General features: G+C 42.8%; 2 protein-coding genes across 8 annotated transcripts in view; both read left to right on the top strand.

Moving 5' to 3' along the window:
- Positions 1 to 15,771, top strand: part of LOC134210911 (acetyl-CoA carboxylase) — a 92,518-nt gene extending 76,747 nt beyond the window's left edge. For 3 of the 5 annotated variants that reach the window (XM_062687349.1, XM_062687347.1, XM_062687350.1), the window contains 7 exons: positions 5,383 to 8,585; positions 8,791 to 9,059; positions 9,118 to 9,280; positions 9,337 to 11,456; positions 13,694 to 14,391; positions 14,454 to 14,588; positions 14,753 to 15,771. In XM_062687349.1, the coding sequence (XP_062543333.1) occupies positions 5,383 to 8,585; positions 8,791 to 9,059; positions 9,118 to 9,280; positions 9,337 to 11,456; positions 13,694 to 14,391; positions 14,454 to 14,588; positions 14,753 to 14,884 (6,720 nt within the window). In that variant the 3' untranslated portion in view covers positions 14,885 to 15,771. The remainder of the gene's footprint in view (positions 1 to 5,382; positions 8,586 to 8,790; positions 9,060 to 9,117; positions 9,281 to 9,336; positions 11,457 to 13,693; positions 14,392 to 14,453; positions 14,589 to 14,752) is intronic. The other 2 variants (XM_062687348.1, XM_062687351.1) reach the window with 1 other exon arrangement.
- A 541-nt stretch (positions 15,772 to 16,312) lies between these two features.
- LOC134215185 (dynein light chain Tctex-type protein 2B-like) lies at positions 16,313 to 17,405 on the top strand. 3 transcript variants are annotated; one of them, XM_062694421.1, is made up of 5 exons: positions 16,313 to 16,443; positions 16,510 to 16,600; positions 16,664 to 16,714; positions 16,771 to 16,866; positions 16,930 to 17,405. In XM_062694421.1, the coding sequence occupies exons 2-5, from the start codon at positions 16,562 to 16,564 to the stop codon at positions 17,293 to 17,295; spliced, it is 552 nt and encodes a 183-aa protein (XP_062550405.1). In that variant the 5' UTR covers positions 16,313 to 16,443; positions 16,510 to 16,561; the 3' UTR covers positions 17,296 to 17,405. The 3 variants fall into 3 exon arrangements, with proteins under 3 accessions (XP_062550405.1, XP_062550404.1, XP_062550403.1); XM_062694420.1 differs by having other exon boundaries at positions 16,510 to 16,596; positions 16,648 to 16,714; XM_062694419.1 differs by having other exon boundaries at positions 16,314 to 16,443; positions 16,510 to 16,596; positions 16,930 to 17,398.
- Positions 17,406 to 18,129: the final 724 nt, after the last annotated feature.

Below are 18,129 nucleotides of genomic sequence, written 5' to 3' on the forward strand. Positions count from 1 at the left end.
AACGGCTGCGGTGGTCGTCTCCACTTCACACTGTCGCCGCAGTGCCGTGACGAGCTCTTCGACTTCAGTGATCTCGTCCAGGTCTTTAACCCTTAGATTTACCTCCGTCGTGAGTGCCCTCACCTTGATCGTCTCGCCTAGGACCTCCTCCGCCAACTTCTTGTAGGCGGCGCCCTTTTGCGAGACGCCCGCTTCAGCTCGAGTATCATCTCGCCCATCCGGGTACGTCTTATTCGACGTACGTGGGCGCCGAGTTCACCGAGCTTGACGTCACTCCTCATCGCCTTCAAAACATCCGAGTACTTAGCCTCGTCCGCCGTGATGACTAGGGCATCGCCCCTGGAGCGATTGGCGCCTACCCTAGACTTCTTGCTACCCTCATTCGCCTGGGCCTTCTTTTCGGCCCTTGACGTCTTCGGTTTCCTCTTGTTCTTGACCAGGGTCCAGGAGGCGTCACCCCCCTCTATTTCCCTGGTCTGGTGCGGCTGAGAACTTTCAGCCTGCCGTAACCCCTTATCACCGTCTTTCCTGAGTGGACGGACCTTTCCAGGTCCTTCCTCTCCCGGTTTTGGAGGTACCTGACCGGGGTTCAGCTTCCCAGCCCCACTACCCTTGTTCGGGGTAGTAACCCTCCGCGTTTTGGAGCGGCCCCCAGGGAGCTCATCCCCTGGAGACTGTCTCCCCCGTTATTGTGTCTGCTCCGTTGGAGCAGTCACCCCCGACGTACCCGCAAATACTTGAGCCTCAGTCTGGGTAGACTTTGGCACCACCGTCTTCGCTGGCACGCCTTCGGTCGATTCGACCTTGCCCGAGTCCGCGAATCCTTGGGCCTCAGTCTGGGTAGACCTCGACTCTACCGATTTCACGGGTTTACACTTGGCCGTCCCGACCGCCCTCTCCAGCTTGGCGTCCAGCATCGACTTTCGAAGTTTCTGCAAGCTCCTCTTGAGGTCCTTGCTGATATTATGCTTCGATGACGCAAAGTCGATGATGGCGTCCAGCTGTTCCGTCGCCACCTCGAAGGCCGAAAGCCCATCGCGTTTGCGGTTCATCGCCTCCACAAGCCATGGGCCGTCAATAACCCCTACCGGCGTTTTTATAGCCGAGAGGAAGGTTGAGTGACCCACGCTGGCGCTGCGCACTGAGCTGCCGACTATTGCCTCTGGCCTCCTAGGCGGAGACCTGAACAACCCACCTCTTGCGAAGGGGTTGTCGCCTACACTACTACCGCTAATTGAAGAATTGACTTGGTTTTCCATTTTGGTCCCACGAGTTGCTCGGGAAAAGAGGTCCACCACGCCAGAGCCCAGCATGACGCGGTAAGGGACAATTACTGTGGAGGGTGCCCAGGTACCCTACAGGCTCCGTTAAAGGCCTAGCTTATTATTTCACCCCCCTGGCCATGCATCCCCTCGGCACGGGTCGCTTGACGCCTTGGGATTAGGGATTAGGGACGATGGTCCCGGTCTAACTCGCAGTGGCCATGGGGAGGGGTCGTCAAGCCCTTGGACAAAGTCCCTGCTGCCCCCCCTACGGAACCTTACCGACACCATTCAAGCACCTGCTGTTTAGTTTAAAAATAAGCTCAGGTGAAACTATATCTTTTACTTCAACTTAGTATGACATCGCTGATACAATTGAAATGTAAATAAGATGTGGATCATCCAAGGTATAGGCCTACAGCCTCCGTACAGCACTATAAACAATAATTTAGCTAGTTGGATATTGATATTTAGTTAGTTGTAATTATTTAGCTTTAGAATAAACCATTTAATTAATTTGATTGATACAATATTAAATAGTGTGTATAATTCCACGTTATCTCAATTCACTGCCACTGTTTTACTATTTACTAATTTTAACTAATTTTACTAATTTTAAGGAGGGGCCCTCCTTAGCCGTGCGGTAAGACGCGCAGCTACAAAGCAAGACCATGCTGAGGGTGGCTGGGTTCGATTCCCGGCGGCGATCTAGGCAATTTTCGGATTGGAAATTGTCTCGACTTCCCTGGGCATAAAAGTATCATCGTGCTAGCCTCATGATATACGAATGCAAAAATGGTAACCTGGCTTAGAAACCTCGCAGTTAATAACTGTGGAAGTGCTTAATGAACACTAAGCTGCGAGGCGGCTCTGTCCCAGTGTGGGGATGTAATGCCAATAAGAAGAAGAAGAAGAAGAACCTCTCAATATTTCTGGTGCAGGATAGAAGCCAGGATCGCAGTTAATGAATATGGCAGTGTTGCCGTTACAGGGCATTCTACCGCCACAATGGGTCTCAGATCACTTTGAAAAGGGTTTACTTTCTAGGAAGCTTCCCGGAATGACGGTTTGTTTGGTAAATGAATCGTTAAAAAAACGGTTAAGAATCAAAAGCGTTATGATTTTTGAAGTCATTTTTAAGTGCCATAAGGAGTGTTGCAAAAGGTTGTGATCGTCATAAGAAAGAGAGCAGAGCTTTATTTTAAAATTAAAATAACTAAAAGAATAGTGACTATTCATCATATTCCTTTAATTCATCGAGTTAAAAGTGGTAACAAAGACTAATTAAAATGTTCATGTCCCATATGGTGGTAATAAACACAAAAATAAAGCAGATATTTTATCCTTCGCGTTTCTATAGATATTGAAAGAAGCAGATATGTAAACATCGCGTCGTGACGTCTCTCATTGAAAATGAGAAATTTTAGTGCTAGCCGTAACTTTTTGCTTTCAGTCTCATATTTCATATATGTACCTTGACATACGTATCCGGTTCACCTTTATTGGATAGGTAATAAAGGATTTTATTGCATTAGCAACAAACGATAGACTGTTTTTCAGACCGATGCACAGTAGGACCAATCTTCAAAAAGACGGTCAAAAAGTGATCCAAATTAATAACTTGAGTCACGGGTTGTTAGTAGAATACTTGACTATGAAGTCAGCACAGTTTTGAGCTATTTTAATCGATCTTACCTTTACAGTAAATATAAGTTGGGCATGTTGTCGATTTTTTATTCTGTTAAACCTTGTAACATTTATCTTACTGCTTCAATATGCTGGCCACAACGTATACATCGCTCAAACCTATTATATTTAGCCCACTCAGTTATTTCGGTTTTACTGAAGGTGCCCTTTCGGTTTTGCCAATCAATTTTGATAAGTACAGCAACGTACAATATGTTTTCACTTCTCCTTCTACTTCTCATTTGCCACATTGCAATGGTGTGACATCTGCTGAAAATTATCTAGGGGTCGTACACTTATTACGTAAGCATTTGTTTTTGAATCCCCCCTTCCCTCATGTAAGATTTCTTTCATACAAATGATTTTTTATGTATATGGTACGTAGGGAAATGATAGCCCCTCCCCCCATAAGAGCTTACGTACTATGTGTACGGCCCCCCAGCACCATTTGTTCTTTTCTCACGCATATTTTTGTTAAGGAAATTCCACGTGATCATGAATTCTTAGAGGCTCCTGCACTCTGAGATTTTGAAAATATTGATAAAGAAAGTAGTCATGTCATGTCTACTGTCTAGTCGCAATGGATAATTTCGGGAAAGGATTTTATTTTATCCCTTCTAATTTTAAAAACTTATTCTGCTAAAAGAGCATGAGTTTTTTACATAAATCGTAATACCAAGTAACGGTTTGCGCCGCTACAGCTTCACTTTGTTTAGGGACGAAACAAATCCTATTCCATACGTTTACAATTTCTAAAGATGGAATACATTTTTCATTAGCACTACAGTGAGGCGGCTGATATTAAAGGTAGCAGTTTTAATACCTGTGTAAGTGCTCATAGAAATAGCGCTAGCCATTGATATTTGATGGGACATCACTTGGTGCACGCACGTTGTCTTTGAGAACTATAGCGTTCTTGCGACAACTAGTGCCCTACCTCTCGCTCCGGTGGAGCTCTTGCTTACAGGTCGGCGATGTCGAGAAGATGAACAACCTATTCAATGAAATCGGGACTGATTTGCGATTTGGGCGTAACTTATTTTGTAAACAAACATTGTTCCGCGGATTCCGGAGAATGAAAACGCTTTTATCCCAAACTAATTTCCTTATCTGGTAGAGGAAACCATAATCTGTCGGATCCATACCTTGAACTTCTCATGAAATGCTTACTTTAGCAGGAATTCACCTTTCAATGTTTGTTTACAAAATAAGATACGCCCAAATCGCAAATCGGTCCCGAAATATTCCAATATGTAGCCTGCTAGACCATTTTATTCACTTTTAACATTTTTGACCGTCTTGTTTGGGATTGGTCCCACTGTGCAATGCCCAACAAAGTCAAGAACAATTAAAATCTTTAGCATAAATGTACTTTGTAGGCGCACTTTATGTTGAGCCACATCAGCACTGACTTATTCGAACTCTTTCTGAAGATATGTCTTACGTTCATTTTATATCAAAATCCAACAAAAATGTCAAAAAAGCCAACAAAAGGTGACTAACGCCTGAAAACGATGTGCGATAAGTGCAAAAATTACACTAATTTTATCAAAATGGGTAATGGGATGATTTATAACATATTATTTTATATAGGGGAACAGACGGCTTTGGCAGGTTTTGTTCTATTATTGGCAGGGGGGTTTTTGTCGACCGAATTTTATGAAATTTGGCCACAATATTCTTTGATATGCAAAGAATGTTTGGGCCAAATTTGAGCATAAACAGTCATCAAAAACTCCCCTGCCAATAATAGAACAAAACCTGCCAAAGCCGTCATTACCCCTATTATGTTATACTGCATATATGCAATATATTGCATCACACGTTTAATACATTGTTTCCTTTTGTGACACCGCGGTGCTACTGTGTTATCTCTTGAATTTAGCCAGAGTGGAATATATTGGTATAATGTTAAAATGATGCATACTTATGCTACAATCGTTGTTGGCTATCTTGCCCCACTTCCCCATAGTCGTATCGCATCCGACAGAAAATTTAGTTTCTTTAAAAACAGGCCCGAGCGGTCTTGAGTTCATCTCATAATTATAATAAATTAATTTATATTTTATTTATTTTTTTAACGATACGATTAAAATGGGAGCATACGATATAGAATAGGACAGAGACATTGCAGAACTCCAAGCTGTGTTGGGTTATAGCCTGTTAGGGTTAGATTAGAGTAATTACTGACAACTTCGGCGGCTGTGCTTTAAAAAAAAAAGAAGTAAATTACACTTACTGCGAAGTCACCTCCGTAATCATTTACGATTTTTCAAATGTTTACTTAGTAAATATTGACTCGTACTGCCTCAATCATCATTCAAACGAAAAACTTGAAGTATATACATACATATGCCTATACAACCAGATACATATCTTTGCTAGCTATCACATGCCGTCATCTTATACTGTCTTTTTTGCTCTTCTGTTACAGGTGCTGATTGCCAACAATGGAATTGCAGCGGTCAAGTGTATGCGGTCGATCCGACGGTGGGCATACGAGATGTTCAAGAATGAAAGGGCGGTGCGTTTCGTCGTTATGGTCACCCCGGAGGATCTTAAGGCTAACGCCGAGTACATCAAGATGGCCGATCACTACGTCCCGGTACCAGGCGGATCGAATAACAATAATTACGCGAACGTCGAACTGATTGTGGACATCGCCCTCCGGACGCAGGTTCAAGCGGTTTGGGCAGGTTGGGGACATGCTTCCGAAAACCCAAAGCTGCCCGAACTGCTGCACAAAAAGGGTTTGGTATTTTTGGGCCCACCGGAGCGTGCCATGTGGGCTTTAGGAGACAAGGTTGCCTCCTCGATAGTTGCACAAACGGCCGAAATTCCAACGCTGCCCTGGTCCGGTTCAGAACTGAAGGCCCAATATAGCGGGAAGAAAATCAAAATTTCCAGTGATTTGTTCGCCCGTGGGTGTGTAACAACTTCGGAACAGGGATTAATAGCCGCCGGAAAGATCGGATTCCCAGTGATGATCAAAGCGTCTGAAGGTGGCGGCGGGAAAGGTATTCGCCGAGTTGATCAAGCAGATGAATTTCCGGCTTTGTTCCGTCAGGTGCAAGCCGAAGTACCTGGATCACCAATTTTTGTGATGAAACTTGCTCGTGGAGCGCGACATTTAGAGGTGCAGCTTCTAGCCGATCAGTACGGCAATGCTATCAGTTTGTTCGGACGTGATTGTTCTATTCAGAGAAGACATCAAAAAATCATTGAAGAAGCTCCTGCAATTATTGCTGAACCAGAGGTTTTCGAAGATATGGAAAAGGCAGCTGTTCGGTTGGCAAAAATGGTTGGCTATGTGAGTGCTGGTACGGTGGAATATTTGTACGATGCAGAAGGAAGATATTTTTTCCTGGAGTTGAATCCTCGTTTGCAAGTAGAGCACCCGTGTACAGAAATGGTAGCTGAAGTGAATCTACCCGCTTGTCAACTGCAAATTGGAATGGGTATCCCATTGTATAGAATCAAAGATATTCGATTGTTGTACGGCGAAAACCCATGGGGATCGTCGGTGATTGATTTCGATGATCCAGCAACGAAGCCACGTCCTCGCGGTCATGTGATTGCCGCTCGTATCACATCTGAGAATCCGGATGAAGGCTTCAAGCCAAGCTCAGGAACGGTGCAGGAATTGAACTTCCGATCGAGTCAAAACGTTTGGGGTTACTTCAGTGTGGCTGCGTCAGGCGGGCTTCACGAGTTTGCTGATTCCCAATTTGGTCATTGCTTTTCATGGGGAGAGAACCGACAGCAAGCTAGGGAAAATTTGGTTATCGCATTGAAGGAACTTTCAATCCGCGGTGATTTCCGTACGACTGTTGAATATTTAATTACGCTTCTGGAAACGAATAGCTTTTTGGATAATACAATCGATACAGCATGGCTGGATGCACTGATTGCCGAACGAGTGAAGGCGGATAAACCGGATATAATACTTGGAGTAATCTGTGGTGCCCTGCATATTGCAGATCGGAAAATAACGGAGGCATTCACAAGCTTCCAAACATCGATGGAAAAAGGACAAATTCAGGCAGCTAATACGTTGACAAATGTGATAGATGTGGAGTTGATATCCGAAGCTATTCGATATAAAGTTCAACCAGCTAAAACCGGTCCAAACACATATTTCCTTGTGATGAATGGATCGTTCAAGGAAGTTGAAGTTCATAGGTTGTCCGATGGAGGCATGTTGATTTCGTTGGATGGATCGAGTTATACAACCTACATGAAAGAAGAAGTTGATCGGTATCGTATCGTGATTGGCAATCAGACGTGTGTTTTTGATAAAGAAAATGATCCTTCCTTATTGCGATCCCCATCCGCAGGTAAATTGATCAATTTGTTGATCGAAGATGGAGCTCATGTAAACAAAGGACAGCCTTATGCAGAAATCGAAGTCATGAAGATGGTTATGACCCTCACCGCTAGTGAAACAGGTACCGTGTCATTTGTGCGTCGTCCAGGAGCAGTTCTTGATGCTGGTTCATTGCTGGGACACCTAGAACTGGATGATCCCTCATTAGTCACAAAAGCTCAACCCTACAAGAATCCATGGCCGCTAACCGCTGATAGCGTACAGGTTCCTGAAAAATTGAACCGGGTGCATTCCACATACAAAACTATCCTGGAAAACACATTAGGTGGATATTGTCTGCCTGACCCTTATAACGCCCCTAGACTAAGGGAAATTATCGAAAAGTTCATGCAAAGCTTGCGTGACCCATCGCTGCCGCTGCTAGAACTGCAGGAAGTTATTGCCTCAATTTCCGGCCGTATTCCTCTGTCAGTGGAAAAGAAAATCCGCAAATTGATGCAACTCTATGAACGGAATATCACGAGCGTGCTAGCCCAGTTCCCATCGCAGCAAATTGCTTCCGTGATCGACATGCACGCTGCCACATTACAAAAGCGCACCGACCGCGACGTTTTCTTCCTCACCACTCAAGGAATAGTGCAATTGGTGCAACGTTATCGCAACGGCATCCGTGGTCGTATGAAGGCTGCTGTTCACGAGTTACTGCGCCAGTACTACGCAGTCGAGTCTCAGTTCCAGCACGGACATTACGACAAATGTGTGGGCGCTATCCGTGACAAGCATAAAGATAATATGGATGTTGTTGTCGGAACAATCTTCTCACATAGTCAAGTGGCGAAGAAAAATCTTTTGGTAACTCTGCTGGTAGACCATTTGTGGGCAAATGAGCCAGGATTGACCGACGAGTTAGCTGCCACGTTGAGCGAACTAACTTCGCTTAATCGAGCGGAACACTCGCGTGTTGCTCTACGCGCTCGTCAGGTGCTAATTGCAGCACATCAGCCGGCGTATGAATTGCGTCACAATCAGATGGAATCGATTTTCTTATCTGCTGTCGACATGTACGGTCACGACTTTCATCCGGAAAATCTGCAGCGTCTGATTCAGTCGGAAACATCAATTTTCGATATCTTGCATGATTTCTTCTACCACTCGAATCGGGCCGTTTGTAACGCTGCATTGGAGGTCTACGTGCGTCGTGCATACACTTCTTACGACCTGACGTGTTTGCAGCATCTGGAACTGTCCGGAGAAGTTCCATTGGTACATTTCCAATTCCTTCTGCCAACAGCGCATCCAAACCGTTACAAGTGAGTAAAAAATTTCAATTTCAAAATAGGTACCTAGTTAACTATTCCATAAATCTGTTTCGTACAAGGAAAATTGGCTATCTATTTTTATAAGAAAAATTGACTTCTAACTATTTTATTCCTTACTGTAGCATTGATATAATGCTCAATTACTAAATTGAACTGAAAGCCTTCTAATTCCAATCAAAATTTATTTTTCATCTAGGATACTTCCGGATGGAACCGAGACGGACAACATTTACGATTCTTTCATGCGTACCGGTTGCATGGCTGCGTTTGATTCGTTTGAACATTTCACTGAATATTCGGATGAAATTTTGGATCTGCTGGAAGATTTTGCCTCACCTGCCTTCGTCAATCCCAAAGTGCTGGAAGCCGTGGACACCGGAGATTCTGAACGCCGTATGAGTACGTCAATTAATGTCTCTATTTCGGACCCGATCACTCGGCCTGCCGAAACTGATGGAATTGCAGGTATGTTAAACATTACTCAAAATTTTCGCTGTAATCACATTTGAGTTGAATATTTTAGCTCTTCCTGCTGAAGCAATGCATATTCTGAGTATCGCTGTCCGAGACATGGGCGATATGGACGATTTACAGATGGAGCAAGTTTTCGGATCATTTTGCGCACAGCATCGGGAGGAACTTTTGAACCGTCGTGTGAGAAGAATCACTTTTGCAGCACTTAAGAAGTTAGTAAAACATTGCCATAATCCGGATTTTTACTAATACACTTCATTATTCGTAGACGTCAATTCCCCAAATTCTTCACGTACCGTGCCCGGGACAATTTCGAGGAGGATCGTATCTATCGTCATCTCGAGCCAGCTTGTGCTTTCCAGCTGGAACTGAATCGTATGCGTACGTATGATTTGGAAGCCCTGCCAACCGCGAATCAGAAGATGCATCTTTATTTGGGTCGCGCCAAGGTGCCAAAGGGACAGGAAGTTACTGATTTCCGTTTCTTCATTCGCTCGATCATTCGACACTCGGATCTAATTACCAAAGAAGCTTCGTTCGAGTATCTTCAGAATGAAGGTGAACGTGTTTTGTTGGAGGCGATGGATGAGCTGGAAGTCGCATTTTCTCACCCTCATGCTAAACGGACGGATTGTAACCACATTTTCCTGAACTTTGTTCCAACGGTTATAATGGATCCGGGAAAAATAGAAGAATCGGTTACCAAAATGGTGATGCGTTATGGTCCTCGTTTGTGGAAGCTCCGAGTACTACAAGCCGAACTTAAAATGGTAATTCGACCGACAACTCAATCCCCAACTACCTCCGTTCGTTTATGCATAGCAAACGATTCAGGTTACTTCCTAGACATAGCGATGTACACCGAAGTGACCGATCCAGAATCTCATGTGATCAAATTCCAAGCGTATGGAAATAGACAAGGTCCACTAAATGGATTGCCAATTTCGTCGCCCTACATGACCAAAGATTATTTACAGCAAAAACGATTCCAAGCACAATCGAATGGTACAACTTATGTGTATGATATTCCGGACATGTTCCGTCAGATGACTGAACGCTTGTGGAAGGAGTTTTCCAAAGCAAGACCGACGGAAGATATTCGAATTCCCGAGAAGATATTGCTCGTTTGTAACGAACTGGTTCTAAAAGGAGATACTCTAGAGGAAATTCAACGACTACCTGGAGAAAATAATGTTGGCATGGTGGCATGGAGAATTGTTCTTGCCACACCTGAATTCCCGGATGGTCGTGAAATCGTTGTGATTGCTAATGATCTGACATATTTTATTGGCTCGTTTGGACCACAAGAAGATTTTCTATTCTGTAAAGCATCGGAACTATCTCGACAACGTAAATGCCCTAGAATCTACATTTCAGTCAACAGTGGAGCTCGCATCGGATTGGCCGAGGAAGTCAAATCTCTGTTCAAAATTGCATGGGAGGATCCAGATGAACCAGAAAAAGGATTTAAGTACCTATATTTGACTACAGAAGACTATAGCAAGATAGCCAATACAAATTCTGTCCGTGCCATTTTGATTGAGGACGAAGGTGAGCCGCGCTATAAAATCACCGACATTATTGGCAAAACTGATGGTCTTGGTGTGGAGAACCTGCGATATGCTGGTATGATTGCCGGTGAAACTTCTAGAGCATACGAAGATGTGGTGACGATTTCGATGGTAACCTGCAGAACTATCGGTATTGGATCCTACTTGGTGCGACTTGGGCAGCGTGTGATACAGATAGACAATTCTCATATTATTTTAACCGGCTTTGCCGCTTTGAATAAGCTGTTAGGTAGGAAAGTGTATGCCTCAAACAATCAGCTGGGTGGAATTCAGATTATGTACAATAACGGCGTAACTCACAAAACGGAAGCCCTTGATTTAGATGGTGTGTACACAATACTATATTGGCTCTCTTACATTCCGGATATCCGTGGAGGAACGCTCCCCATTGTATCGGCAAGCGATTCCATTAATCGGCCAATTGACTTCATGCCAACCAAAGCACCGTATGATCCGCGGTGGATGCTGGCAGGTCGTGTCAACCCCTCTAACCCCTCTGAGTGGGAAACCGGTTTCTTTGATCGTGGCACATGGTCAGAGGTGATGGAGCCCTGGGCAAAAACGGTGGTCGTTGGACGTGCTAAGCTTGGTGGCATCCCAGTTGGAGTAATAGCCGTGGAAACCAGAACCGTCGAACTGACGATACCCGCCGATCCGGCCAATCTCGATTCCGAAGCGAAAACATTCCAACAAGCCGGTCAGGTGTGGTTCCCGGATTCGTCCTACAAAACGGCACAAGCAATTAAGGACTTTGGTCGGGAGGAGCTGCCGCTGATAATCTTGGCCAATTGGCGAGGATTCTCCGGCGGACAGAAAGGTAAGTTCAAATTTATTTTAAACATTCTTGTTACCGCCAACATACCGTTACTCGAAACTATCGCTGAAGTTCCTCATACGTTGTGAGGTAATGAATCCATTGGTAATTAACAATTTTGAGAAGCTACTAGAACAAAATCCTCAAACAAAATGTATGCCTCTGTAGTACGGGTACATATCCTTGGAAGTAGGCCCTACGTCGAACATTCCCATTCGTAATTGCTTCCCAAGCTTCTCCAGTTCAACTGTATCTTTTGATTTGAGCGTGAGGAGAAACAGCTATGGAATTCCAAATCTACTCAGCTCGGACCTTGTACTTACTTGATACTTGATGGGCTACAGCTCTTCGATGAACCTACGCCGAATGGAGTATCCTGGGCCAGTCGCTTCCAGTCGCCCTGAACATTGAGCGCCCTCAGATCCTCCTCAACTGCAAAAAGCCATCGTGTACGCGGCCTTCCACGAAGCCTGCGACCTCTTCCGGGTTCTCTACTAAATATTATCTTCGCTTGACGTTCTTCCGGCATACGAACAACGTGACCAGCCCACGGTAGTCTGCCATGTTGTATAAGCTTAATAAAATCCAGCCCTTTATACACCTGGTACAACTCGTGGTTCAGGCGACGCCGCCAGATGCCGTTCTCCTGTTTACCGCCGAGTATTGTCTGCAGCATCTTACGCTCAAACACTCGAAAGCTCTCCGATCCGCCTCCTTTAACGTCCATGTTTCATGGCCGTATAAAGCCCCCGGAAGAATCAGAGCGCTGTATACTAAGCGCGAATTTTGTCTTCGTTTGCAGAGTACGGGACTTGAGCTGGTTACGAAGTCCGTAATAAGCCCTATGCAATACGCCTTTTCAGCTCGCGGGTAACATCCTTATCGCACGTCACTAATGTTCCAAGATACACAAATTCTTCCACCACTTCAAATTTTTTACCATCCAGCACCATTATGCTACCACCACCCACGTTGATTGCCAGCGACCATGCATGTACTTCGTTTTTCTGAAATTGATCGTGAGTCCAATCCTCGCTGTCTGCCTCTTAAAAGGCAAAAAAGCCTCTTCCACGGCACGGCGATCAATCCCGATAATATCGATATCGTCTGCAAATCCAAGGAGCATATGATGTTGTGATAAAGGTACCGCTTTTTTGCACGCCAACTCTCCTAATCGCTCACTCGAGCGCTATATTGAACAGTAGATTCGAGAGTGCATCACCCTGCTTTAATCCATCTAAAGTAACAAATGACGTCGATATTTCATCCGCAACCCTTACACTTGATTTCAAGCCGTCCAACGTTATACGAATTAGCCGTATCAGTTTCGCCGGAAAACCATGTTCAAGCATAATTTGCCATAATTCATTCCGTTTCACTGAGTCGTACGCCTTGAAATCAATCAACAGATGATGTGTCTGCAAGTTGTACTCCCGAAATTTATCAAGGATTTGTCTCAGAGTAAACATTTGATCCGTAGTTGATCGACCCTCACGAAAACCTGCTTGGTATTCGCCGAGGAAGGACTTTTCAAGCGATCTCAATCTGTTGAACAGAATACGGGACATAATTTTGTACGCCGAATTAAGAAGGGTTATTCCTCGATAATTGGCGCACTCCAGTCTGTGCCTTTTCTCAAAGTGAATAGAATAGATATTGAGCGAAACGACATGCAGCTTGTCGGAAAGTTCATTTAATCGTCGTATAATGTTCTGTGGAATTTATCTTTAACATATCAACTGCCTTTGTTGCAATTCTGAGCCTAATCGGGCATACCAAACTAATATCCTAAACGAAAGAGTGATGGAGGTGTATTTTCATATGCATTTTGGCAAATCAAATGCGCCAGCTTATGCAACAAGCGATTGAGCTAAAATTTTCAGATATTGATTTTCTCACCCAAAGGCACGATCTTTTGAATTCGACTCCTTTTTTTCTCCCTATACAAGGCTGAGGCCCGCTGGGCCAGTCTAGGGGGCATTCTCTGCTCGTGAGAATGAGTGAGAATTACGATCCTTGCTCATAAGAACGAATAATTCATGAAAAATAAATAAATAATATATTACTTATTATATCAACTAGAGAAAAATTCAAAATACAAAAGTATAATAATTTCTTAAAATATTTGCGGCTTCCAAAACTAGTCTTGCCAAGCATCTAAAAGTTGTTGCTCATAGCTAATGAACAGAGTACGCTCGTGCCAATTGTTATAATGTATAGCCTTTAATGCATTGTTTCAGATATGTATGAGCAAATCGTCAAGTTCGGAGCGTACATTGTGGATGGGCTGAGAGAGTACAAACAACCGGTTATCATTTACCTGCCTCCAAATGCAGAACTTCGGGGTGGAGCATGGGCAGTGCTGGACCCGACGATCAATCCGCGCTACATGGAAACCTACGCCGATCCTGAATCTCGTGCCGGAGTGTTGGAACCTGAAGGTATCGTAGAAGTCAAGTTCAAGGATAAGGATCTCATCAAAGCCATTCAGCGGCTTGACCCCGTAACACTGGATGTAAGTAACTTTTTAATGAACCTCATCCATAATATATTCTTACTTATTCAATTTAATTTTCTTTACATAATGTTTCCACAGCTGAAGAAGAAGCAAGCCGAGGCTGGTGGCAATAAGGACGCGGTGGCGGATTTTGAGAACCAAATCAAGCTACGAATCAATTCGTTGTTGCACGTGTACCACACGGTAGCCGTGCATTTCGCAGATCTTCACGACACACCGGAACGAATGCTGGAGAAGGGATGCATTAGCGAAATCGTACCATGGCGAAGCTCACGTAGCTTTTTATATTGGCGCATGCGCCGGTTACTGCTCGAAGAGTATTTCATTAAACAAATCTTGGATGCTCAAGATAGCCTTTCGGTGGGACAGGCAAAATCTATGCTTCGACGGTGGTTTGTCGAAGACAAAGGTGCTACGGAGGTAATTATGGTAACATTCAGCTGTGGTTTTATATAATAACAATATTTTTTTCTGGAAACCAGGCTTACTTATGGGAAAACAACGAACCCGTTGTGGAGTGGTTAGAGAACCAAAAGAAGAACGATTCAACTGTCAGTCGCAACATTTACGCAGTCAAGAAGGATGCAATAATCTCCCAAATTCAAAAAGCTTTAGAGGTGAGTTTAAGAAAAGATTTCAATTAGGAATCAATTATAAAAATAATTTCATGAGCTTGGGTTTTGTTTATACCTAAATCCTATGAAAAGTTTGTAATACGTACCTACTGCTGATATGACGTATTATTCAACCAAAAGTAACATAATATTATTTATCTTTACAGGAATGTCCCGAAGTGGCTTTGGATGCGGTGGTTGGTCTGTGCCAAGCACTGTCCCCCGCTCATCGTGGAGAGGTTGTAAAAACGCTTACTCAGCTAGAATTTACCGAGAAGGAGCACGCCAGTATGGGATGACCGCGTACCGGTTACTACAAGTAACGCACCAATAATGGCAGGAAATCGAGACGGAAAAAGCAGTAACGGGTTTCGTCGTGGTATTCCTGCGCAATAATAATCATTTCCCGTTTTACCTGGAAGGCCCATTATAATCATATCTTTATCTTTTGCTGCTTTATCTAGAAGAAATTTGATGCGCGTTTTCACAGATAAAGACAAGATGTTCCGTTCCAATCAACGTCTTATTATTGTTACGTGTTGAAGGGATCGATGAGTCATAGATATAACAACACCTCGTTCATATAGCACATACCAAAAGACGGTAAAAATATGAATTAAAACAAATTGTTTCTGAGTAGATTACACTAAACAGTGTGATACAGCATCTAAATTATCCGACATTAATGACAAAATATTTAGAAGTACCGGAACCAACCAGATTTATAAAGTTAACGTAATTTATTGTTGCTAATCCAAAAACACGTATCTATGAGACACACCGATAAGTTAGTAAAAAAGTTCATCCTTTTCGATGATTACTTTCGTAATCAGTTAGGTTTTCTATGGTTGGTTGTAACGAGGGATTTCATACTATCGGATAAGCTATAAAAAATAGTTATTGAGAATAAACCAAGGATACCGGGTACTATTTGATACATTTATGTTAACTCTTCAAAAGGGATTAACTGTAAAGATTAGATTAAACTAATAAACCAGATCAGTTGTTCTAAATATCCCATCTAGCTTAGGTGCATTCAGTGGAGATTGTTCAACGAAAATTGCCAATCCCAACCAGATTTAGACAAAACCAATAGCGGTTAGGAAAGATCTAAAGCATCACTGAATCCTCAAATATTGTACAAACCAGTAGAGGTATGGAAAATATAATAAAATAATTGAAACTCCTCGTTGTTGAATGCTGTTGGTTATTGAAAGAACACACCTGCGTCAAACTTTCGATGGGACAAAATCTATATGAAGTTATCAAAAAGGGTCGTATGTCAGAAGAAAAGATCAATCCTTGATGAAACCAAACATGCACTACAACATGATGCAATTATGGCTAATTGAAACTTTTTGAATCATAATTTAGCAAAATAATTCAAATGACTACAGCGCCACTAGCGTTCTAGTACTTAGGGTTACTGCTCCTGGAATTCATTTCAGAGCTCCGATATTCATCCCACGAAAAACGAAACAATGAAAAGGTATTTGATTTGTTTCTCATTTTTGTGATTTTTTTCAGCAGTGAACATGCATGCTAGCAAAAAAAAGTGATGAGATTGGTGCCGTATTTCTTTGTTTCGCGATGAGATGAATATATGTTCAGTGAGATAGAAAACGGAACAGTTCCCCTATATACTTATATGCTTCTACCCACGCTTCTACTATCTGAACCGCACTTCTGAAACACTGCGTAAATAATTAATTTCAATCAAGTAGTCTTTGAAGAAACGAAGATATTTGACGGCAATACATATTACCTAGGTTTGCATTGAGCAGAACCTGAAGATTTTGTTTTCTTCAAGATAACGGTGGAATACTTGACACACCAAACCAAGATGGATTCAAACTCGGTAATTATGCTTTTGCTAAGATGTATGTCCTCTTCCGATTACCTTCATTAATGCTTTTATTTACAGGTTTTACCTGATAAAAAGGCTAAAAAGAAGAAAATTGCTATAATGGAGCCTCATGAACAAGTTGGAGGGAATAAAACCAAAGTCTATGTGGGTACATTCTCTATTTATTTTTGAACATTTACGTTTTACGTTTACTAGATTTCGATATATACAGCGTAAGTCAATTTTCCCTGGTATTCGACACAGCGTGGATCTCGCGTTAAATGTGAGTACAGTTTTATCAACCTAATATTTTATATTCATCCAAATTATTATTTGTAGTCCCGTAGACAGTCTTCAACGGGTAACATACTCAGCAGTATATTTAGCTTCCCATCGATGACTACTAGGCGGTGGACCAGTCGTCGTAGTACGATGGTAATTACCTTACAGATCTCTTTATGGCAAAAATAAGTATTCTAAAACACTCTCCTCTCGCAGTACTCGATTCCAAGATTTCAAAACAACTATAGGCTGGATTCACGTTATCCTTTCGATCGCGAACGCGTTCAGCTAATCGTCGACCGTTACCTCAATGCTTCGTTGGAACAACTGAAGTACAATCCGCGGCGTGCCAAACGGATGGCGGAGAACCTAAGCGTCGACTTGCGAGATTTGGTTAAAAAATGCGGCTTCGAACGGTATCGGGTGCTGGCGTCAGTGATGATTGGGGACAAAAACTCACAAGATTTCAAATCAGTCATGCGTTTCGTTTGGGATGCTGAAAAAGATGGTTATGTAAATTTTGCGTACGAAGGTCCCTCATATTTTGTAGTGGCAACAGTTTTTGCAGTTTATTATGAATAGGTTTTCAAGAAATAAAAGAGTCATATTTTTACATAATGCAGGTCGAATAATGACTTGTCGAGTCACCAGATTGAGGGCGTATACATTCATTATGAAACAATGAACAATGAGTTAAACTGTAGAAAGGTTGACCTTGTGGTATCAGTGGAGATTTGGTGTCTATGCATTGAAATCGTCTGAAGTGTATGAAGAAGACTTGAAAATATTTCGAGTCATCGTCGTCCCTCCTCTCGGATATGTGATCTTGCCGCGATGTGTGGGCTTACGCCATTAGCACTGATATAGCAAACAAAGACATATCCTGTCGTGGTGGTATCACATGTTGACTATTTTAGTTTAATGCCGCGTCACAATTTGGCATTGACGCACTGATTACATATACGGATGTGCATGTGAACCAACGGACACATATGACACGACTGCAATTTTGAACAAGGGTGGTTCCGAAGATTTAGTAATTTGGTTTTGACCGTTAGGTGATTTTTCGGTAAACCGTTTCAGGGGATGGTTTCCCTGTTTAAGAGAGTTATGATAGTGGAGGAGTTGTGAAAGTGAAGAAAGAACGAAACGGTGATTTTGGACCGCAATATTTTTGGTGATCACGATGGCTGTGCCAAGATTTACGTAATGATAGTAGGTGAATAGGATGAGCGATTACATTGATTATACTGAGTGAAGTGACTGAGGTGATAAGTAGTGGCAGAAAAACTTATATTTTTTTAAATGTAAGGAAGAAGAAAAGAGTGATGTTTATGCTATTGATGGTAGTTTGACAATACTAAGTGCTTATAATGATGGGGGTGGGCTGTTATACAAATCCTTGTTTTCATCAAC

The sequence above is a fragment of the Armigeres subalbatus genome, chromosome 2, assembly GCF_024139115.2.
Source record: "Armigeres subalbatus isolate Guangzhou_Male chromosome 2, GZ_Asu_2, whole genome shotgun sequence".
Taxonomy (NCBI): Eukaryota; Metazoa; Arthropoda; class Insecta; order Diptera; family Culicidae; genus Armigeres; species Armigeres subalbatus.

Excerpts from the sequence above, each read along its gene's own strand:
- LOC134215185 (XM_062694419.1), top strand. Across the intron at positions 16,715-16,770 it reads GCGTGGATCTCGCGTTAAAT|TCCCGTAGACAGTCTTCAAC; the intron begins GTGAGTACAGTT and ends TATTATTTGTAG. Across the intron at positions 16,867-16,929 it reads CCAGTCGTCGTAGTACGATG|TACTCGATTCCAAGATTTCA; the intron begins GTAATTACCTTA and ends CTCCTCTCGCAG.